This window comes from Labrus bergylta, chromosome 22, assembly GCF_963930695.1.
Source record: "Labrus bergylta chromosome 22, fLabBer1.1, whole genome shotgun sequence".
Classification (NCBI taxonomy): domain Eukaryota; kingdom Metazoa; phylum Chordata; class Actinopteri; order Labriformes; family Labridae; genus Labrus; species Labrus bergylta.
Genome location: NC_089216.1, coordinates 6,313,341 through 6,336,670, shown reverse-complemented (window position 1 = coordinate 6,336,670; position 23,330 = coordinate 6,313,341). Strand labels below are relative to the sequence as shown.

General features: G+C 42.5%; 1 protein-coding gene across 7 annotated transcripts in view; it reads right to left on the bottom strand.

Annotated features, from left to right (window-relative positions):
• clcn3 (chloride channel 3) overlaps positions 1-23,330 on the bottom strand; it is a 38,790-nt gene that overhangs the window by 5,246 nt on the left and 10,214 nt on the right. For 2 of the 7 annotated variants that reach the window (XM_020640314.3, XM_065950627.1), the window contains 12 exons: positions 10,619-10,779; positions 10,085-10,184; positions 9,072-9,259; positions 8,128-8,250; positions 7,123-7,329; positions 6,430-6,510; positions 6,077-6,329; positions 5,664-5,956; positions 5,386-5,572; positions 4,893-5,291; positions 4,569-4,785; positions 2,807-2,882 (listed from right to left, as the gene is read on the bottom strand). In XM_020640314.3, coding sequence (XP_020495970.2) covers positions 2,807-2,882; positions 4,569-4,785; positions 4,893-5,291; positions 5,386-5,572; positions 5,664-5,956; positions 6,077-6,329; positions 6,430-6,510; positions 7,123-7,329; positions 8,128-8,250; positions 9,072-9,259; positions 10,085-10,184; positions 10,619-10,779 — 2,285 coding nt within the window. Of the gene's footprint in view, positions 1-1,076; positions 1,115-2,806; positions 2,883-4,568; positions 4,786-4,892; positions 5,292-5,385; positions 5,573-5,663; positions 5,957-6,076; positions 6,330-6,429; positions 6,511-7,122; positions 7,330-8,127; positions 8,251-9,071; positions 9,260-10,084; positions 10,185-10,618; positions 10,780-17,816; positions 18,253-18,988; positions 19,226-23,330 lie in introns of those variants that run through there. The other 5 variants (XM_065950624.1, XM_065950626.1, XM_065950628.1 and 2 more) reach the window with 5 other exon arrangements.

Sequence of the window (23,330 nt, the reverse complement as noted above, 5' to 3'; positions counted from 1 at the left end):
GAACCTAAATTTAGATCTGTTTTCGAAGACACAAACATTAACAACTAATTCAGCTAAAGTCTCGTTCGTTTCCCAGGACGACCAGACTACCGTCAGAAAAAAAAGGTATGAATGCTTTAAATTAGAAAACGCTGTAAGAGAAATTAACGGTGTGTGCGTTAGCTTAGCAAACAACCTGTATTATTAAAAATAAAATGTTAAATAATGTTCGTTGTTAAATGTGTATCACCGTTTTCCCAAGCATGTTTAACCAAGCCTGCTCCCAGTCGGCCACAAAACACACACACAACCGGACAATTCACTCTGACTCTGTGCAATAATAATGTTATATTAATGTTATATTATGTTTACCAATCCACTTTATGTGCATGTCTGTGTTACACGGAATATTACAGACTACACTTTTGTCAAATAGCTGATCTATTTTTTGTACAATCTTAATTTTTCTTTTTTTTAATTTAAATTGTACTGTGTTCACTTTTTGTCTTTGCTCTTTGCTGCTGTAACAATGTAAATTTCCCCGTTGTGGGATAAATAAAGGATTATCTTATAAACACCTAACAGTTTTTCTATAGGCTACTTGTCGCGTCACATCTGGGCACGTTGCCTAGCAACGAAGCGTGGAGGTGTGACTGGAAGGTGATAGCTGTCCATCATCCAGTTGGCTGACTACACTTTCAAAACGCACAAAAATGACGGATAACTAAAACATTTCCTCGCAGAGTGGGAGGGGGACTGCTTATTGTTTATGAAAGATAAAGCTCTTAGTTAGTTTTTTTTCTTACTGTGTTTCTTGTCTTGTAAAGAGGACGGGACACAGCTGTCTGAGAGGAAGCACGGGCAGGTTAAAGCACAGGATTAGTAAATATGTCATCAAGGTTATTTCATCACCACACGCTAACCAGCTGACTACAGGCAACACAACAACGTCACGCCAACACAGCAATCACTGCGACTACAGCATGAGGGGAGAAACGGGAAAGAGTCACTACAGGACCATCTTCTAACTAACACCACCCTCCAAAAACCATCACAACCACAGAGAGCCGCTTTCCCAAGGCGGCCAAACTACTCGCCAAGTGCTTGTTACGGCGAGGGGTCAGATGTCGTCAAACTGTGGAGACCAAGCGGAAAACGGTGGGTTCGAGAGGGGAGGGTAAAAAAAAAGAAGATAAATCAGTCATTAATGAAGGTAGAAAACATTTCAATGAGATGACTGATGTTTGAGAGGAAGATGTGGAAACACAACTGTCGCCATGGTTACATGACTGCACAACATGCTGAAGGGTGATTTTCTACGAGTAAATCTGACTGCTCATATAACACAAAGTGACTAAATACATCTTAGCTACTGAGTTACAATCAATCAGAAGATCAAAGATAAACATGTGATTCAGGAGCTAGCATGGTGCTGCTAATGCTACGTCAAGCTACAGTGTGGATGAACAGGGAAGAATCTACTGAGCCCCTTTCAGACATGGAAACAGAAACACTGCAGGCTGTATGCAGATGATATAGTTATGTTTTAGTGACACACAGTGGATCATTGGATCAATAAGAGCCAATCAGATTTTGAGTTTTTGGCTATAAATCACATCTGTTAAGCTCTAAATTTAAAAGAAAGACCAAGAGAGCGCACTGAATTCACTTTTCAGTATCGTCAAAAGGTTCTCGCTTCAAACATCCGTTACAAAGGGAATGTGGAGCACTCCCCATCTCTTCCAGGATTACTCCGAATTTTACTATGCTCTGTTGTGAATATAACATTTCATGGTTGTCTTTAGTCCTGAAAACTTCTCTAGAAAACATCAATCTGTTGATTTGTTGACATGCAGATGGGGTTGCTTGTGATTCTATCAGTAGCTATATATTTGTTGTTGATTTAAATCTTATTTGAACCTCAGTGCTTTGTGTAATAATCCTGATGATTCAACTTTTATTTCTTTACAGTGTTTAAAGAACGCAGAGCGAGATACCCTTTTGGATTCTCAAAAGACTGCTTATTTTTTTGCTGTAGCTTTTTCTGATTTTGTCAACCTGCTTTTATTTCTTTTTCTCTTTTTTTGGCCTTTTTTGCTAAATTCTAACAGATCTGGAGTCGATCGAGTAGATTACCTCAAACAGCAGCTGAGAAACGGCTGCAGGAAAAAACATCAAGTGACTATGTTAAAAAAAATATGAACGTTTCCTTTCAGAAAAACTAACTAGTTATAACATCAGCTTGACACAGTAGGAAATAATGTGTTAGCGAAAGTAAGAGTCCACCAGAGACTTAGCAGTAAAAACTGTCAAAATGATTAGCGCATGTTTTCATCCATCAATCAATCTAGATTTGTAGAGCGCCACTTCATAACAAACGTTTCTCAAGACACTTTGAAGAGCAGGCCTACTCCTCATCGTACTCTTCGTGATATTTATTATAATTTATTATTTCCATGATGACGGTCATGTCTGAAAGGGGCTCTAAACTGATGTGGGTGACAGTTCCCATGGAGGTCCAACATTACAGGACCATCAAAACAAAGCTTTTCTAAACGACTGCAGCCATGAAGATGACGTTAGAGATCTTCTCTCTACAGATGAAGTTCTTCATTAAAGGTGAATCCAAACCAAAACCAACAACAACAACACAGAGCCGACAGGAAGAGCAAGAAGAAGAGAAAAGAAGGCTTTTTGTTTAGCCGGGAACTGTCAACAGCTTCTCACACCAAGTTTCATGCATCCCTCTAAAGAGGCGGAGCCTAAGAGACAGGTGTGAAAGTAAGGGAAGGGGGGGTCAAATGTGTAAAGGGGCGGGGCTAGTCACCAGGGGCTCCTCTTGCTGCTTGAGCTCCTCCAGATGCTCTAAAATATTCTTCTTTGTGATGATGCCCAACACAATCCTGAAACACACACCCGTTACTCGGTAAACGTCCAAAACAAATGAAAACAACAAAAAACAACAAAGAAGAGAGAGAAGAGAGAGAGAGAGAGAGAGAGAGAGAGAGAAGAGACAGCAGCACAAAACATAAACAACAGGTTCAAACGGAAAATAATCAAACTGAGATCAAACAGAAAGAAAACTGTGACATAAATGTGACATAAATAAACTTAAAATACATGAACTATAGCACTTTGAGGTCTATAGTTGGAGGGTTGACTATATGCCCTCTCGTTCTGCGTCTGTTCTTAAGACAACAGCTGGAGCGCCACCTGCTGCTTTTTGAAGTATATTCACAAAATACAAAAATTGAATTCATTTGCATTTTGTTTTACAGATTTGTGGAAATAAGTTTCAAATTTGAACAAACTTTCGAATGTAACTTTTAATGAAAATGTCAAAAGGTCTCCACTCTGCATGAAGATACATTACCAACCACATATTTTAGAAACATTAGCCCCCATTGTTATTCATGAACTACTGAACAGTCCTTTAACATCATGATAATAAACATGGAAAGTTTTGTTATTTTAAGTCGATCCCACTCAACCCAGCATGCTGTTGTAAATACTTTGAAGTAGGACCCGACATCGATATTAGGAAGAGAAAAAAATCTGATACCAATAAATCAGCCAATATCTCGCTTTGATCTATGTTTAGAGATAGATATAAATGTACACATGTATTGTGTTGATCCCTTGGTTATATAATACTCGTGGAAAAGATGAAGAAAGTATGTTCATCACTGTTTGACACTCTGGAGAGTGATGATGTTTGTTGTAATCCATATAGCGCCCTCTGCTGGTGACAGAGAACTGCTAGTGTAATACAATGAAACTCAAATGAAATGCAATTGGACTGGTGAATAAATCTAGACATATCGGCGCAAATCTAAGATAAAATTAGCTCAGTGTATAAGCTAATATCGGCTGGCTGATTAATCGGTCAGGCTCCACTTTCCAAACACAGAATGTGTATCAATCCAACAGAAAACAGTTCCTCCTTTTAGAAATAATTTAATATGAAATAATCTTTATAACTATGACAGGATTTTTAGGTTCACTTGTTGAGGAGGCACATATGAGCTTGTGACACATTTCGGTCTTTTCATGAGATTTTTTTGACTTAACGGTAAAAAAAATAAAACCAGACTGATCCGTCTAAAACGTAAATGAAATTTGTTGAGAAATTGGGACGTGAATAAAAAAGGAAGACTTGCACAACTCCTAGTTATCCGTGATCCGTCATCTGTATTCAAGCAAAATCTGTTTATCGATGACAGGATCACACCAGCAGGGGGCCGTCTGCAAAACCCCTGAAGGTGTAGAACCTGGACTCCTGAGCGTGTTACATTTATTTCTCCAAACATAAATAGATACTCCTGGTCACATCCACACGTTATGTTTCCCATCCTGATAGCTGTTACGTGGTTGCAGCCGTTATTTTCAGTAGCTCAGTCTCTACTGTTATTGCTCAGTGGGGGGTGAAGGGAGTGCAGCACAGCTGTTAGACCGGACCATGCAGATTAAAAAAGGAAGCCCAGGGATCAGAGAGCTCATGCAGAACACCAGTCAGTGTGTGTACATGTGCAACGTGTCGACCTCAGACGAGTTAGACAATCAGAACGCAGATTGGGTTTCCTACTCACCCGTTGTGAGTGACCAGACACTGACGCAGGCCGAGCTTCCTGAAGATGTCCACCACGATCTCCATGGGGGTGTGGTCCGTGACGGTGAAGGGGCTCATGTCCAGGATGGAACGCAGTTTGAGGGGCCGGGGGCTGTCGGCCGGCAGGGTGGGCGCATGCTGGGTGAAGTACACTCGAGAGTTCAACATGATGCCCTCCTGCTTTCGACGGGCGTTTTCTGTCGGGAGAGAACGAGAAAAACACAGATGCATCATTCCTTCACAACCATTAGATTGATGTAAATGTTGGAAAGGGAGGAAGTGAAGTCGTGCTCCGTGGTCGTACCGATAGCGATGGTGATGTCCCTGCGCAGAGCTAAGCCCACCAGCCTCTGGGACTCCTTGGACACGATCACGGGGAAACCATTATAACTGGTCTCGTTGATGGTGGCCTGCAGCTCCTCCACCGTCAGGTCGTCCTGCGTCAGCACGGCTAGCGGCGGGTCGCTGCGCCGCGGCCTCATCACCTCCCGGGCCAGCGTGGTGTGCGTGAACTCCTCCTTAGCGTCCAAGAAGGGGTAACCGTTCAGACGGATGTGAGCCTCGTAGATCCCCTCGCGGCCGAAGGCGTCGCCCACCCACTTGCTGGTCATGACGGCGGCCATGAGGGGGACGATGTACTCCAATCCTCCGGTCAGCTCGAAGACGATGACGACCAGGGAGACCGTCATACGGGTCACACCGCCTGAAGAGAGAGAATCACGTCGCCATCACGTCGCCCGCACCGATAACTTTCATAACAAACAACATGGTCGACCATTTATTGCCTGCCGACTCACCCAGACAGGCGGCGGCCCCCACCATGGCGTAGAGCCCCGGGGTGATGCAGTCGGCTCCCACCTCGCACCACTCTTTAAACAGGAACCAGTCGTGGTGATAGTAGGCGAGCTGCTCCATGGCGATGCCGACGATGCGCCCTGCGATCGCCCCGATGGCCATGCTGGGGATGAACAAACCTGACGGAACCTAAAGGGGCGAACGGAAAATGTTTTTAAGGTGCTGATACGTGTGTGTGTGTGTGTGTGTGTGTGTGTGTGGGGGAAGAGTGAGGCTTCACCTTGAGTCCGAAGGTGAAGATGGTCATGATGATTTTGAAGATGAGTGCCAGGCACAGCTGCCACATGGCGGCGTAGACTCCGGGCCCGGCCGGTCTGTTGGGGTTGTCTGAGAAGGCCTTGCTGCCGTTCATCTGGCTGCGGTACTGACAGAGCTGCGAGGACTCCAGCGGGCCGCAGTCTGTGAACAGCTCCTTGATCAGCTCGCTCGTGTTCTGACGAGTGTACGGGTTCGGGAACGCGACCACGGCGGTGATGGCCGCCACAAAGATCACTTCCAAAACCGGGTACTTTCCTAAAGAGAGAGAGAGAGAGGGGAGAGGTTACAGCTGTATCGCTTCCTTACCTTTTCATTCCTAGGTTTAAACCCTGAGTGTATTTGTTTCCCTCTGCACTGATAAATCAAAGTTCTTACCGAAGCGCGTTGACTTGCGTCGTCTGCACCACGCAATGTTCGCTTTGATGAAGAAAGCGCCCCAGAGTCCTCCGAACACTCCCAGCAGGATGAAGGGGATGAGCTCAAACAGGTACCAGGGCGTGTGGTACTCCACGTAGAAGAGCACCAAGCGGCTGTTGCCGAACGGGTTGATGGAGCGCAGGACGAAGGCGGCCACCAGGGCGGCAAAGAAGGAGCGCCACAGCGTCTTCAGAGGGAAGTAGTAACTCACCTGGAGGAGAAAAAAAAGTAGTTTTTTTTTTTTTTAAGATTGGCTTTGGTTTAAAAGTCTGTTCAGTTTATGAGTTTGTTAAAGAAACATGTGACTGTACCTCCTCCAGGCTGAAGAGAACTCCTCCGATCGGCGCTCCAAAAGCAACAGAGACTCCGGCGGCCGAAGCAGCCGAGAGAACCTGAGGGAACAAAACAACCAACCTCAGCTTCAGCCTTAAAATGAAGTCCAAGCTCTGCATCTTAAGACGCTTCAACTCCGTTCAAAAACAACTCAAAAGATCGTGTTTTTATTGGCACACACTGTACGGGGGTTGATTTTCTAAATCCGTTTTGATGAAAGCCGAGAGTTTTGCATAATTAGGGGCTTTGCTGAGTTGACTGACAGGTGGACGTGTTGTAGTTGTTGTCCCGCCTCTTTCTTTCTTGCCTGTTTCTAGGTTGACAGAAAGTTAGTCTTGGACAACATTATAAATATGGTGACCGCCATCGTTAGGCTTCAAAATGGACCTTTAGAAACCAATGAGTGACATCACTGAGAAAACGTCCATGTTTTATACAGTCGTAGGTCCTCACCCTTTATATTTTTTATACTGTAGGAAGCAGCCGTGGTTTAATGTTGTGTCTAAACTGTAACTCAGCCACCAACCAATCACCTGAAGCTCCGGTTAATGACTACTGCCATAATACTCTACTAACTGAGAAAAGGGTAAATCATGCAGATTTAAGAGTCTTTTAAGATATCCTCTAAAGGGTGAAAGGCCTAAATGTAAAATCTCTCGCTCCTCTCTCACCTCTCGCTTCTTGGCCTCGTTCTTGCTGTATTTGGGGAAGAGGTAAGAGAAGATGTTCCCACAGCAGCAGGCCACGTGGACCAGGGGTCCCTCCTTCCCCAGACTGAGACCCGACGCCACAGCCAGAACCAGGGTGATGGTCTTTATCATCAGGGTCCACTTCCCCAGGTAGCCCCGGATAATGAATCCACTCAGGATGGTCTTGATCTGGGGAGAGAAGAAAGAGGGGCCGGGGTTTAAGAAATGACACAAAGACATTTTTAATCCACTGTGTTTTTTCGTTAAATGACTCCACTTTCAGGTGATTTCAAAGTAATTATCTATCTACTAATTAACCAGCTTAGATTTAGAGCATGACTGCAGATCAATCAGATTAATGATGGAAATGAAGGCAATAAAAAAATATTTCTAAAACCTCGAAACAGCTTCTTTCTCAAACTTCTCATCCCTCCTGCTGAACACTAAATTCACATTTTGAAGCCACTTTACAGGGGGACTATGTGGATCCTGCAGAGTGCACATGACTAACTAGACCACTTCCATGGAGTGGTAGAGTCAGCTGCAGAGATTTATACACTCCAGTTCACATGCCACTACATGTTTCTGACACTGTGAGCAAATCAACGAGACAGGAGAAAATGAAAGAGCCGAGGGATAAAACAGAACATCGACAGTCTGCAGAAATCCTGCAGAAGCTCCTCCACACACTCTGAATCACAGAGACAGAGACCGCATGCTGACCTTATTCATATCTGAATGTAGCAAAAACTAGTTTAACATAGTGCACCATTTTCTATGTTCACTTGAACTGCTTTGAACCTCTTCTCTGAGGTGCCTTCAAGTTCTCCTAGGAAACCCCAGCATCCAAGAGAATCGACTTTAATGCTGCAAAATATCAAACTTCTTTATTCTTCATTTGAGAGGTGGAAAAGTCACAGAGCCAAAAAAAAAGAGTCAGATATTTATTTTATCAGGGGATTTGTAAAAGCATCATTTTTGTCTCACCTCTGGGATCCCTGAGCCGCAGGCGTAGGGAGCGAACACCTTGACCAGACAGACAGCGAGGAAGGCGAAGGACAGAGCCCAGTAGATGTACATGAAGTAGTTCATGATGTACGAGCCGGGGCCCTGCAGGGAGGGGAGGAAGGAGGAGAAAACAAAACAGGGTTTATGCCTGGTTCATGATCGCTTCTACCACTCCGCTCTATCAGCTGTGGAGCATTTCAAACTTCAACTCTTTCAGCTGTATACATTTATTTTATTAACAACAAAAAAGGCAAAGAGACTAATGTATAATTATTTTGCATGTTTTATAGTCATCTTACATTTTCTTATGCAAGCAGCTTGTTTTGATTTCTTCTCATAAAATATTCAAACTCTGAATACGTCGGCACATTTCTGACAGCTTCTGCTTTGTTTTCTAGCTTTAATGTTTTCAATTCCACAGCGGTCTCATTTGTATTCACTACACTCGATTCATACCTACATTTATCTCAACACTTTCTGCTAATTATTCCACTTATAATATGAGTAGTTACTATATATGTCGGGGGAAAATAACAGTGTATTAAAGTGAGGGCCTTTCACCAGTACACAAAGGCAGCATATTATTAAAGCTCTGACAGGAACAGCGGTCAGAGTGGATTAGCGTACTATGGTTAATTTAAAAATCACGTACCTTTGAGCAGCCATTCATACAGCAGCATTATCATTTACATTTAAAGCTACAGGGCTGAAATAGAGGGGTTTATAGGCATGATCAAATACAGGATCAGAGGGGAAACGTCACAGACATGTTTTAGGGAGCTCTGAGACTTATTGAAACTGTTTTAAAATTTGAATAATAAGTGACCTTTAAGTAAATTTCAGATGTTTTGAATGAAAGCTGAGTTGTGTCTCTTGTGTTACTTTCAGGATAAAACAGTAACTTGTGCCCGTGTTAGGTCTACCTCAGCCTGCCCCAGTATAAGCTCCGCCCAGCTCTTCCACTGAGGACACTTGTCTCGCTCGGCGAAGGTGGTCTCGTTGGACGTCCAGCAGCACTGCTCGTGGTTGAACCACATGGCGCTCAGACACACGCCCTCCTTCAGGTCGTTCAGCCAATCAGCAGCGATGTCGATCAGGCCAGCCAACGCACCTGGCAGGGAGGAGGGAAACGAGGGAAGGAAGACAGGTTTGATTATTGTTCCAATAAGAGCCGCTGAACGATGAACGAATGCGAACAGGAAAACAAAGTGAGCTTGCATTAGCCGCAGCTCGGCTAGCTGCCCCGACTGACATCTGGTGTCCTCTCAGGCAGAAATATATTACTGCTTTACTTTGTGATTTGAGCGTTTTTATGGAATGTGTTGAAAATAAACACATTAAAATATATGATAGGAAACACTGATTGCTAAATATTTGTTAGCTTTTACTTTTTGTTTTCTGAAATCAGTTGTCACTCAAACAGTAGATGTTAGCAGCAACCTTTATATATTCATAAATTGATGTGTCAGTTTGTGTTTCGTAGAAGCAGATACAGGTTGTGCTTTTTTTTTATAGAGTGGGCTTATTTATTTTGGATATTGGTTTCAGTGGTAAAAACTCCAGTAAATGTTGCTTATAAGATGGTAAAAAAAAGGTTATTTTGCAAGTCAGTCAAATAGAATCAGCTGTGAGAACGATCCTGCTCGGAGAAAGAAGCAGCTTCTGTTTGTGGATGAGTGAGAGAAAAAACAGAAAGAGAGAGAGAGGGAGAGAGAGAGAGAGAGAGAGAGAGAGAGAGAGAGAGAGAGAGAGAGAGAGAGAGAGGTCAGGATAGAGAGTAAGCGTGAGCTGCCTGAGGTGAAGCATGTGAGAGTCACCAGCCGAGGAGATAAAAGCTCTGCATGAGTGAGTGAGTGAGTGAGTGAGTGGTGTGTGGTGTGTGGTGTGTGGTGTGTGTGTGTGTGTGTGTGTGTGTGTGTGTGCGCATGTATGTTACCTGAGGCCAGGCCAGTCAGTGTCACCACCAGCCACCCAGACCAGGCGTCGTACAGGCTCTTCGTGAACTCCCATGCTGACTCCTTCTTCTTACTGTTAATCTAAAAAAATAAATAAATGCACTTTTTAATTAAACACATAAAAAGCTTCAAAATCATCAGAAAATGTATTTGAATCAATAAAGAAAATGAACATACTGAGGCAGAAAAATGAAGTTTCTAAGCCTAATAATAAGAAGCTTCTTAGCTGATACTGTAAATGGGCTGTCATTAAAATAGAGGTGTATTTATTCCAGCTTTATTATTTATGCAGCTGATGAAAGTGACAGTGGGTTATAAATGTATGATTCATAAAGTCAAGAGATGGTCTTCTCAAGCTGTAATGTTTGAGGAGGATTATTAACAACAACTGGCAGCTTTACATAAATACTGTGTGTAAGACAGAATCCTCTTTGTCCTCACACGTGGCTCCTTTTAAAAACCAACTCACTGAGACCCTTAAATGTGGTTTTCGTTTTGATCCACAGTCTCCTCACCTTCCGATGCCTCTCGCGGTCCTTGCACTTCTCTCGGACCCAGTCGATGGTGTGGAAGTCGTCGTAGGTCCCCACACCAGGGATGGGCTCCTCCAGGAAGTCCAGCAGGTGGGTGGTGCTGCTGGGTGCCCCGCCCCCGTTAGACATGGCGTAGTTAGACCCTGACGAGAGAAGAGACGAAAATAAATCATCGAGCGTAACTCACTCGATTAGCATCTTATGCTAAACGCTGCCTAACTAAATCACATTTTTATTACATTAAAATTCCTCTTCATTTCATCAAGACGAACTATTTGGATGTCTGACAGTCTCGTTAAGGCGGCTCTGATTGTATCGGCCAACAGGCTGCAGGACAATGAAACGTCATAGAGCCCGGATCAGCACGAGTTGGTTTAGTAAGGACTTCAACATGACCATGATTAGAGACAGCGTTGTGGTTTAAAAGCAACAAATACAAAGACAATGTTGTTGACTGCCTTTAACAAAACCGAGCTTTTACTATAATTAGATTCATTTACTGACCTTCACATTACAGGACACACTTCATGTTACTCTTGAGGCTCAATATAGTTCACTACACATCCACACACAGAGACATTCAAATGAAGGGAGATGAAGCAGTTAAAGGCTAATTCTCTCCTCCTCCTTATCTTCCCATCGTTCTCATTATTTATTAAGTCAATGCCAACATTCAAGTCAAGAGGGCCCTTAACGGCCTGCCAAATATCCAGGGTGCAACTTATCTGTGTTTTTGGGGCCGATATCTGAGAGAGAAAATCAGATACCGATATCTTTCTTAGCTCTATCTTCGATCTGTAGAGAGAAATGTAGTGATATCGGCGCATATCTGCGATAAAATTAGCCGATACTGATAGTCACTGTATATGATAATATCGGCTGGCCGATTTATCAGTCGGGCTCTACAAATATCTAATCTGCTACAAAGTCTGTTTGCTAAATGAGGTAAAAACCCAGACCTCCCTCGTTTGAGAGAATCAAAGAGCAGAGCCAAATCCTCCCTCTAGTGACGACAGAAGTATGTGACTTCTTCTGCAGCACAAAGGCAGAGCAGTGTGCGACCAGGACAAAGGGGAGACACAACAGTTAATGCTTCTGTCAGAAGAAGAAAGGAAAGCATGTGGAATTACTCACAACAATAATGTGGTACATTCAGCAATATGAGAATAAACAGGAGGTAAAACGGGGACGACCTTTTTCACAATGAGGCTAAATGTAGACCACTCAGCGGAGAAAAAGAGAGGAGTAAAGGGGATTAAAAAGCAAACAGAGCTCACGCTCTAAAAACTCAATATCGCATCAAAATAGAGTAACTGTGGTGCTGCTGGCTGCAGCAAATAAGACATGTTGAGCATCTTTGGCTTCTGTAATGAAACTCACTTCCTGCTGAGACGGAAAAACACAAGCAGGTTATCATCAGTCGAGATCATGAGGCGGGGGAAGAGTTGAAATTTAGAGAGAGACAATAAGCACCACCAAGATCAGAGATAAGAGAGAGAATCAAATCGTGTATTTTAATTATGAAGCCAAAGGCTGAGAGGTTTTTTCACATGGTGTTAAAGTAATGAAAATGTACTGAAGGTCGTTATTCCACCAAACTATTTCATCTCCCTCAGATATTGATTCGTCCTTTGAAAACAATCTCAAAGATAAACTCAGAAACTTCCTCCTGTGTTAGTATGCACGAAGCATCGAGCTGAGCCTACAGGAATGCTGTTACATGGTTAATTTGTTTCAGTCCAACTCCACCTCCCTCCTCATTCAGTCACACACACACACATCAGTCAGACGAGTCGCTGCTGCAGCATCCAATCGGAAAGAGTCGGTCGCAGCAGAGGATGTTTCAGAGGGTAGATAACAGGGATGTGCAAGTTTAGTCAGTTGTGCAAAAACTGCAACCCATCCATAGACTGACTGAAGCTTGGGTTAATGGGCCTTCACTCCTATCTCTACTACCTGGATGTAAAGCAATGGTGCGAGCAATGCTAACGTCAGCCACACTCGGCCAACCAAAGTACATTAAATATATTGTGAAAAAATAAATTGTGCTCAATTTTGGATTGTTTTCTGAGTGTTTTCTTACCTGTGGACAAGTCGGTTAAACTATATTTGATTGGAAATTGGAAATTCAGTGCAGAAGCAAATAAAAACGTTTCCCACACTGCATGTCGTCATGTCACAGCTGTGTGAGTTGTAACTGGATGTCAACATCGATCTCTTCATGTCTGTCTCTCACTTTGTTAAATATCATAGCAGGAGTTCAGCGCAAACACACACATTCCAGTCTACAGTACATACATAACCCTACATTTTTAATCTCCTGAGCACCACTACAACTGGGGCAGGGTCGTGACTACACAACAAAGCCCCATTCATGGGGGACAAAAAAAAAATCCCTCTGATGGATCTGCTTCTTTTTCAGCTGTAAGTACACAGCAACTGCTGTAACAATGACACGGTACTACCATAAAATACCACGAGCGACACGATGTTATCCACCAAATAATGAATCAAGAACAGATACAAAATGGAAGTGGTAAAAATCCGACCATGTTTTTGACAAATTATACACATCTTCAGTTTATAAAGAAGCTGTGGGGCCATTGAACGTGCAGCTTATTGGATGGGAACACGGCTTTTGATGTGTAATTGGATAAGGAAGATGAGAAGTTCCGAACTGTGTGATTTTCTGTAATCCACCGGGAGAAAGTGGCTCTTGTCCAAGCACAGATACATGTCCAGTTCAGAGAAAGTGAGAGTGTGAGCTTATGGAAGCTGCAGTGGAGTCAGATTTAGATTTCAGAGTGACTGCTTTGGTCTGGGCTGTACAGGGACGGTCTCGGTTTGTGACTCGAGTGTTGACTCAACAAAAGCAATAAAGAAGGCTGATTTTTATTTATGGAAGTGGACTGAAGATTTGACCTTTGTGATGTAATCGACAGTGGCATTGGACACCTGACGACACAAAGGAGATCAGTAACATTACAAGCTGTGGGTCGTGTTTAATGGGAGTATTTGACATGGGCTTTCCTTTGAGCCTTAAATCTGAACAATATACAAGCACAAGAGAATGAGCTATTACACAAACAACTACAACCCATAAAAATATGACACGTCTTGTGACTGGATAGGAGTGTATTGTGTAGAAAATAAAGCTTCTTTTTCTTCATATTGTGTGTTTGTTGAACCACCAGCAGTTGGGTTCTTCCTTTTAAATAACTGGATATACTTGACAAGTTAAACAAACTTCTTCAAACGTTCATGGGATGGGAGCACAGCATGCTCAGTTTTCAAATCAGACAACACATTCATGCTGGATTTAGCAGGTCAACCTGTTCTAATGTAAACACTACATACAACACGTTTGTAACGGTTAAAAATGATGTTGATTCAAAGGTTCACTTTGATTTTCAGACCATTTAAACAACACTCTCCGCTGCAATCACTTCATTACATTTTAGGACGGCAACTATTTCTCAGTTTCAAATGCTAAAGACTCAGAGTGCCACTGTTGGACTACCATCTGTCATCCAGGTGATGGTATATTCGAAGCTTGATCCAAAGGCAACTGGACTCGGTTGAAGATCTTGAAATGCAAGTGTTTAACCAAGTCCAGCTGCCTTTGGATCAAGCTTTGCAACTACCATCAGGTTTGCTGACTTCAGATGACGAGTATGACCAAAAAGGAAGTTCCAAAGCCAAGTTTTGGTAAAGTACCCTGGAATGCTTTCCTCATATGTGCCAACATGTACCTAAGCTTTTAGATATATTTAAAATACTGAAGAAAGTTATCTTAAACGTAGACAAGGGTGTTACTGAGCGGTCAAAGCAGCGTCAACAATGTGGTGAGCATCACATTTTGCTGCTAACTAGTGTGACACAGCAAAGAAAAGGAATGTTTGCACCTCGTTGGAAGGGGCTCAAAGAACTTGAAGGGGCTGTTTATTCTTTAGGGAGGACTGACATATAATGGAGTGGTCAGCGGGGAACAAGCTACATCTTTTACCAACCTGCAGATGCTCACACTTTAAACAGATATTCAAGCAAACTACTTTGACTTTAAGCATCATGGTCCATTTTGATCCATTTTGATCCTTTATTGGAAAGAAATGTCAAAACTAGATCTGATTTCTTAATCCTGCCATTCAGGCTGATTGATGTCAGTGCAAGCTCCGACTTTAAGTCTTTACCAGAAGTGTGTTGAGCGCAAAGGAAAGCTGAGTACCTGGATATAAAGTGAGGTCTGAGGAGTTGTAGACTTAAGATATTAGGGATTTTTTTCCAGAGCATGTTGACCTCGTGCATTCAGCAGCTGGGAGGGTTTGAGTCCGTCTGCTGTGGAGGCGTAACAACAATAAATCTGTAACAGACGGGATTGGACAATCTGTTCTGCTCAGATTTCTCAGGAGACAGAGGGAGTGAGATAACTATTTTCAGTTCTAATCTTAACAGGCCTTCCTGATCTCTGGATGCCGTTGTCATTCTATAATGGATTATTCAGGTTTAATTTACTTTACTCACTTTATACTGAGCATTTTAAGCTTTATAACATTGTAGTTAACCTGAATAAATCTTTGGTTTATGCAACAAATTATTCTACAATTCATTTCGCAGATGCTTTTATCCATTACTTGAGCTTTAAGTCTGATTGGACACACAGGTGCTGACAGGAAGTGCAAAGAGGCAAAGCACAAAATCGACAGCTGTTCTTCAAATTTCTAATTAGCATCAAAATCCTCCTTATTAAACATTGTCATCATTATCGTCATCCATATCATCATTAAGTGCTGAGTTGTTCATGAAAGAGCTGGGTCTTTAGCTTTTCCTTAAAGGTGCATTACAAGCTTTTGGGGGAAATTAGACGTTTTTTTCCGGTGCTTGACTTAAGATTGTGTGCACGTCTTTCTGTAATTTATGATTCAATTCCAATTCAATTCTTCGGGTCACAAATCGATTTCGATTCACAATAAATTTCTGGTATGTTACAAAGGGTTACTTATTTCAGGATCTACTCCAGTCTGCTGTGCACCAAGAAGCTGCAAATTATGATTAAGAAGACAATAAAATGTATTTTTAATCAGCTGATTGCAATAATGTCAACACACAGAGGAAAACTTTAAACAAAGATACATTTACTTTTGCTTAACTAATAAGAATACTACTAACTTTGGATTTATCGGAAACTAGGCGAGGTGATTATAAATGTAAAGTGATCTGTGGACTGAAATGCAACCGAAAAGAGGTCAAACATGTTCTCTTGGAGAAATAAAAGCCAGCAGTGTTAGTATATGAAGACCACAAGAGCCCCAAGATAAGACTGCAGATTCACACTGCAGTCACTGCTGCAAAATCTCCAGCTGACAACAACAACAACAGAATGACTTTGCCTTATTAAGAAAAAGGGAACAGTTCCATTTCCAGTGAAAGAACGAGGGGGTTTTATCGACAAGATAAATGAGAAAACCTTCCCCTTAAGTTGATGATATTGCAGTACTGACATCAATTACATCAGGAAGGGGAGCCAAAACGAGGGTGACGCCACTGGAAAACAGAAACACTAAGGGGACTGCATACGAGCACAGCGTCGGCATCACGCTCCACTGGAGAACAGAGACAAGAGGACATGAAACTAAGGCTTCAGTTTCCTTCCCCAGTGTGCTAAAGATGTTAACACAGCGATTCTGCTCCGCCTGTATCGAGGGTGAAAAGCCACGTCTGTGCAACACACAGGTTTGCTGACTGTCAATAATACAACTTCTTGAAATGGGAAGTGTTTGACAAGCGCTTCATGTGCTACCATGACGATCAGGTTTCTGTGTCTAACAGTGGAGACACTCCAGGTTTCTTGGGTCCACAACCACCCCTGCATTCCCCCCTTTATCAGGCCTCCACTACTACTACTGCTGGCTAAATCAGATCAGGAGGGTTTAGAAGCAGCTGGCTAAGACACTCTGGGTCGGCAAGGTCAGAATAGGGTTAGTCTGCTCGGTCGTCATGTGATCACAAACTGAACCCGACAGCCTCTTTAGAACCTGCCAAAGAAATCCCCAGAGTTGCAAAAAAAAAAAAAAAAGTCTGACGAATAAAAAAAGGAACAAAGTCTGCAGACTTAAACGGTCCTCTCGCTCTGGTTGTTTACAGTCGACATGTTGGTTTTGGACGGCAGGCCGCAGGTGAATGTCCTTAAAACAACCCAGTTACCTTGAAATAGTACAAATGCAACTGGCTTAGCTTGATTTTTTAAAAAAGGTTTAAGAAGGCGTTTCGGGGATTTTAAAAGCTGGAAATGGTGAACTCCTGAAACAATAACTTGAAGAAATTGCCACAAGAGGATCACAAACTATGACTAACGTGCCTGAGAGGAGGAAGGAGGTTAACGTTCAGATGTACTGTAGGCAGCGTCGAAATCCGTCCTGAACTCACCGGGGGGGGGGGCGGGGGGGCTTTTTTTGTCTACGCTCACTCACCGTAAATATCCAACAAAGCCTGCGGGACGCAACAAAACAGCGTGAAGATAAAACTCGCTCAAGGCCGCACAGGGAGGGAAAAACAACAATAAAGTGCACGGTTTGGTTTAGTGATATTGGAGCCTGTTGTGATTGATGTGATGTGACGTCCTGAACATGGCCAACAGGTGTCCCTCACAGCAGGAACATAATAAACACGCTTTAGCTCACGTTCATACATCAGTTCACACATGTTGCAGCTTAAGTATGACTTTGACTCTCTGTGAATTAAAATGGATGCCTGTCCTGCTGTTTTTAGAGGCGTAACAGGAGCCTGGACTTTAAATCAGCTTCTTTTTTTTTTTCTTTTCTTATCTCTTTATCTTCAGCTCACTCACACACACCCACCCACACCCACACTGCTGGTTAATCATCAACAGAGGCGACAGGAGGACGTGGAAATATTCAGGCCAGATAGCTTGATTTAGCTCCCTGCAGGAACATGCAGTGTTGTTATGAGCAATGGCATCGACACTCTGATGTAAGAGCAGAAGATGAGGCAGCATTTTCCTCCACCTGCCTGCCATATGGCTGCATGCACTCACTGTACACGAAGAAGGAGAAGGAGGAGAAGGAGGAGGAGGAGGAGGAGGTCGACCTCTATCACAGCGGCGTGAGAAATGGAGGGAAGGGTGGAGGGGGGGAAAGGAAAAAGACGAGGGGACGTGGTGTACCTCTTTTTTTAGGGAGCTCCTGCAGGGGAATGGTGTCCCCTCCTCCGTCGTAGGGCAAGTAGGGGTCGGCCGCCGCGTCCTCCTCCTCCATGTTGACAGACGAGACGAAGCGAAGCTAAGCTAAAGGGATTCACTGCGCACTGCTGCTGCTGCTGCCATGTTTACCAAAAAGGGACGACAAACGCGCATGTGTGTGTGTGTGTTTGAGAGTGTGTGTGTGCGCACTGTCCAGTCTCCCTCCCTCCCTTCTTCTTCTTTCTCACTCTCCCCACTGCAGCAGCTGACTTGTTGGAGCTGATGATGTCATCACACAAGCCGTGCCTGCTTGGTTGCTAAGGGAGATCAGTGAGCCCTCAGCCCTTGCCTGTACGGGAGAGACCAACATCCGGGGTCTCAGGTGTCGGGAGATATAGAGCTGGAGCTGGAACATTCCATTCTGAGCAAGTGTAGGGGGAGTTTAAATGAGTTATAACAGCGTACTATGCAGGTTGAGCAGCAGCTGCTACACTGGATAATAACAATGTACCTAAGAAAATATCACATCATTAGTTTGGTAAAAAAAAAAAAAAAAATCTGTAGGATAAATCAATAAAGAAATTTCATTAAGGATTTTTCTGTTTCATAAAAATAAACTTGCAAATTGCCTTGTTACATTGTTATGAGCTTCTTCTTCAATTTTAATATTTTTTTAATTTTAACTCTGCACTGTAACTTTTAACTCTTTATATTTTTACTTTATTTATTTCAATTAATTTCATTTGAATTATTTTTATTTGTTGAACATATGTTCAGATTTAATAATTCCAGTGATTTTTTTTTTTTTTTATGTTTTATTTTAATGTTTCTTTTCTTTCCTCTGAAGTACTTTGAATTGCCTTGTTGTTGAAATGTGCAACATAAATAAACTTGCCTTGCCTTCTAAATTGCTGCTTTGCCTTCAGCATTCAAAATAAAGGACTGAATTCATGTTTTGTTTGAACTAATTGTATGAGAACTACACTTCCCTGCATTCCCTGGGTAGAATCAGAGTCAGAAGGTGTTTTGTAAACCTGATGCGATCATGTGTTATGATATGAAACAATGCTGCTAAAGACAGGTCTTTCAGGGCTTAGACAATGGGACCCTGACATTTCACTGGCTGTAATATCTGTCATACCTTTAAACCTCCTTACCTTTCAACAGGGCTCCTGTTGCTAGGCAATGGCACAGGTGATATCAGCCATAGTTCACACGCCTGTTTAACAAGTCCTGATGAAGGACACCGAAGCCGTAAATAGCAAGAAAAGAATCTCCAGTGTCCTTAATCGAAATGAGTGGAAGAAAGCGGAGTAAGTCCTTCTCAGATCAAGGGCTCGTCATTCCTCAACTCTTCAGATATCTCACAAACAACAATGTCCTCAGCAAACAAAAAGTTTCAGCAGAAAATCTTCACAAGGTAAAAGAAAAGAGTGAGCCGGCCCCCTTTGCTCACGCTGCAGTCACAGTCAGGAGGAGGGCTTTACACACTTTCCTAAGAACTCACCCCTCACTACAATTTAAAAATAGCCCAGGGAGGCAGAGAGAGGCAAACACACAAACTTCAAACAACATTCATTTGGAGATTTCCTGAAAACGCACGCTCACAGCGGGCGGCAGCCAAACTGGTTCATGGGAATGTCGGAGCAAGTTTGGATGACAACAGACACACCAATCAGGACTGGTGGAACTGGGAGGTGGAGCTGAGGCATTTACAGTAATACTTTACAATTTGGTCCAAAAAGGAAAACTTTAAAGGCTTTATATGTGATTTTTCACACTTAAATATAATATAAATCAAGTATATCCTCTGAAAATAACTCTGTGAGTAATGACTGTCTACAATGGGTGTAACACCCGAGTCCCACTGTCTGTGATGCTTTCTGAGTTTTCAGAGTCCTATCTTCAGTTTGTTTACATCGCCGGGACGGCCGGCTGACTCCTCCCCTCGTGTATAAAAGTTGTTTAATTGAGGGACTAGAGAAAAGAAGAATAACATACTGTATTCACTGCTTAACTGTGTTTCTAGATCACGCTCATTTCAGGTAAATTTACATGCAGTGTGAAGATACCAGCATAATAAAGATCGCTAGCATTAGCATGCTAACACAACAATGCAGCGCGAGTTGTTTTGGTTTCATGCTGGTGCTCAAGGGCGACATCTGCTGGATCAAAAAAAAAATCGCATATAAAGCCTTTAAACATGAAATGTTACCCTGTTTTTGTAAGCTATCAACGAAAAAAATGTAGCATTGCTGATTTATATTTTTTGGCTCCTCCCCTTGCGTATCTAGCCAAGGACTAGAGAAAAGAAGAACATAGCCTTCTCACTACTGACTGAATGTCAAGTTAGCGTTTATATCACAGTCACTCTGATCTGAAAACATACAACGTGAAGCTACAGGCTAACTAAAGCGTGCTAACACCAGCATGCTAACAAAACAATGCAGGCAATTGCAGCTCAAGCAAAGGACCATGTTGTCCCCCACTTGCGCTTCATTATGTTTAATAACGGTGCGTTCCGATGTATAACTCCTTCGTGTGAATGCAAGGAGAGAGGGGTGTTGGTGGTGCGTCGCTGGAGGAGAGCGGAGGCTTAACTATGGCAGAGGTATCGCCAAACAGCAGTTTGTTTTGGTTTCATGCTGGTGCTCATGGGCGACATCTGCTGGATTAAAAAGTCGCACATTCTCCCTTTAAGACCTGTATATGTTTTTTAAACTTGTATAAAAACTCCTGTATCTATTTGGCTGTAGCAAGTAAGCTAACAAGTAAATACAGTAAAATACAGTAAAGTCATTTCTGGCCTACTGAATCGCCTGCTCACTCACAGTCTCCTGTTCAATTATGAATGAGTCTAGACTCCACTGCATCACTGCTATGCTTTACTACACTTATAAATCATAACAACTGAAGGCAAACAGGCAACCGTAACGTTTAAAGAAACACTGTCACATCAACAACTCACGACTTCCAACCACAGAGGATTCTGACATCACATCGTTTGAGAGAGGGTTTAAATAGAGTGAGTCTTGCAAAACAGGAACTGCTGACTCGAACTAAAGAAAGTTGCGCCACAGAAAACGGAGAAGACAGAGAAGCGTGTGGCAGGAAAAAAGATCTTCGTTCCCTAAAAGCAACAAGTCTGTTTCCTTTTATCGCAGCCTTGCAAAAAAGAAGTGCATTTTTATATTCAGTTAAAGTCAGTTAATCCAATTTAGCCAATTCAAATAGACAACAGGGAAAACTCTATTTTCTCAGCACACATTTAAACCCGAGTTTAAACAGATCAGACTGTCCTCATCCCATACACACACACACACACTAGTTTGCTTTACAAACTAGCTCATGAGACAATGTTTGGAGATCCAGGCTCAGCCGAGACCTTTGACATCCCCCCCCACGTCTTCTGTTTGATCAGCTGTGAGTCCAAACTAAAGCTAGACGCAGATTAAACAGCACATTTGCTCAGACAAAGCGGATGCAGCAGATCAGATGATGATGGGACACCAGATATACCGGTCAGGGTGCCAGAGAAAAGCTGAATGGATGAGTAACAAGGTGACTGTAAGGTATGACAGGTATGACAGCATTTCTGTGGCACGGCAGAGATGAGTAAACACAGGTGATCATTAAAACTCAGCAGGAATCTCAACACGCCCTTTATAGTAATAATAATAAATGATATAATGAGCTACTATCACTGTCTCACATACATGCCTCACCACACCTAAGCTCTTCTATATTTAGCAGGGTGATGATGACGCATTTCTGAATACAATAAGAACAGAGACTCAGCCACGTGTCTGGGTTATTACTACCACCATTCCTCTTTTTGATGTGCAGACGGGAAAGTGCAACCAAGTAACAAGACGGAGGAGGATCAACAAGCAGCGTCAATGCACACATACAAGTGAGAGCACAAAATCTACTGCCGGAAACATTGAAGAGGTGAAGAGATCACAAGCAGGATACAGGAGCAGGAAAGAGCTATAGAGGCATGCAAAGTCAAGTTTGGTAAGAGGAGTTAAGACAAGAAGCACAATTACAAATGGAAGAGTAAGAAATAAAAGACAAACAAACTTAAATGTATATTTAAAAAAAGAAAAGAAAATGGGATTCTTAGGGAGTCTTACAAATGGTTATGAAGTCGTTTTAAATGACTGAAAAGAATCTCGATCAAGTCTTCAGCATATCGCTGGAATTACAAATAGCTTTGTAGAAAATGATAAAAATGTATAAATGGCTAAAGAAGCTGAAGAAATTCAACATTTTACTTTATTATTTACTTTATACTTTCTTGATTTATTTTTAGGCTTTACCTTTAGTTAGATGCATGTAGGACAGTAGTGTGGAATCACATACGAGAAAGGAGCCACTGGTTGGACTTGGAGGACCATTGTCTCTGTACATGGGTAACGATTTAACCGCTAGGCCATCAGCGCTCCAAGAAGAGTTTGCTCGGGCAGATGCATCATGTTTCCAAAGTTAAAGCTGTTTTTAAAGTGGTTTTAATTTGAGCTTTAACTCTAAAGCATTTTGTTTGTCAGAATAAATCTGTCGGGAGTCTTATTGAGAGGAAGATGTGTGTGCGGGGTCCCTCTTTGGTCTCAACCATTCATCCTGAACGGGGTGGGTTTAAGAGCCTTTAGGTTTTAATATAAACAACCATGATGGCTGCTGTGATGCGGATTGAATTGAATGTATTTATTATGAAACAATCTGACCGATCGTCCACTGATAATGTATAAGTGGTAAGCATCGTCTCCCCAATTATCTCATTCCAAAAATATGTGTATCATGTCAAACTAAAGGGCAGATTAATTGAATGTTTGGACTAGCTTCCTAGCGTAGCAGCATGCGAGACATTTTTGTTATTTCTTTAACAAAATTCCAACAATTTAGCTTCAAATGGGGGAAAAAAAATAGTGTTTTATTATGTGTTAAATAATTTACTTTGAACCTTACAAACGATTGATGTAGTCTGGATTACCATGTCATTAGTCTGGATTATGGACCACCATGCCATGAAGATCTTGATGTTTGGTGACAAAGTTTGAATCATTGTTTTTTGATTCTGAGCTGAGATTTATAGTTTCAGTCTCCTTTGTTTAAAAAAAACTGTAGGATGCATTCAAAATGTCAAACAGTTTAAAGGTCAACTGCTGAGGCCAGATAAAGAATGAAAGAGATTTGATTATGTCAGTAAACTCTTTTGTAACCATTTGTGAGGCTGTTTCAGACAAACAGGGAGCAGGGTTGAAGCAGTCGGGGTATAAGGAGGACAAATGGAGCAGCTGATGGGTGGTGGATGAAGACGAGGGAGGGGGGGGGGCGGATGGCAGAGCGACTGCGTCACAGCACAGCAACACACTTGATGCGTCTTGACATCAGCAGCTGGATGACTCAACAGAACTGACGCTCACTGAGAACTCAACGATTGGAACAGTGAGGATTGTCTGGGTGCGTCAAAAGGACCAAATCAGACAGCTGGAGGGG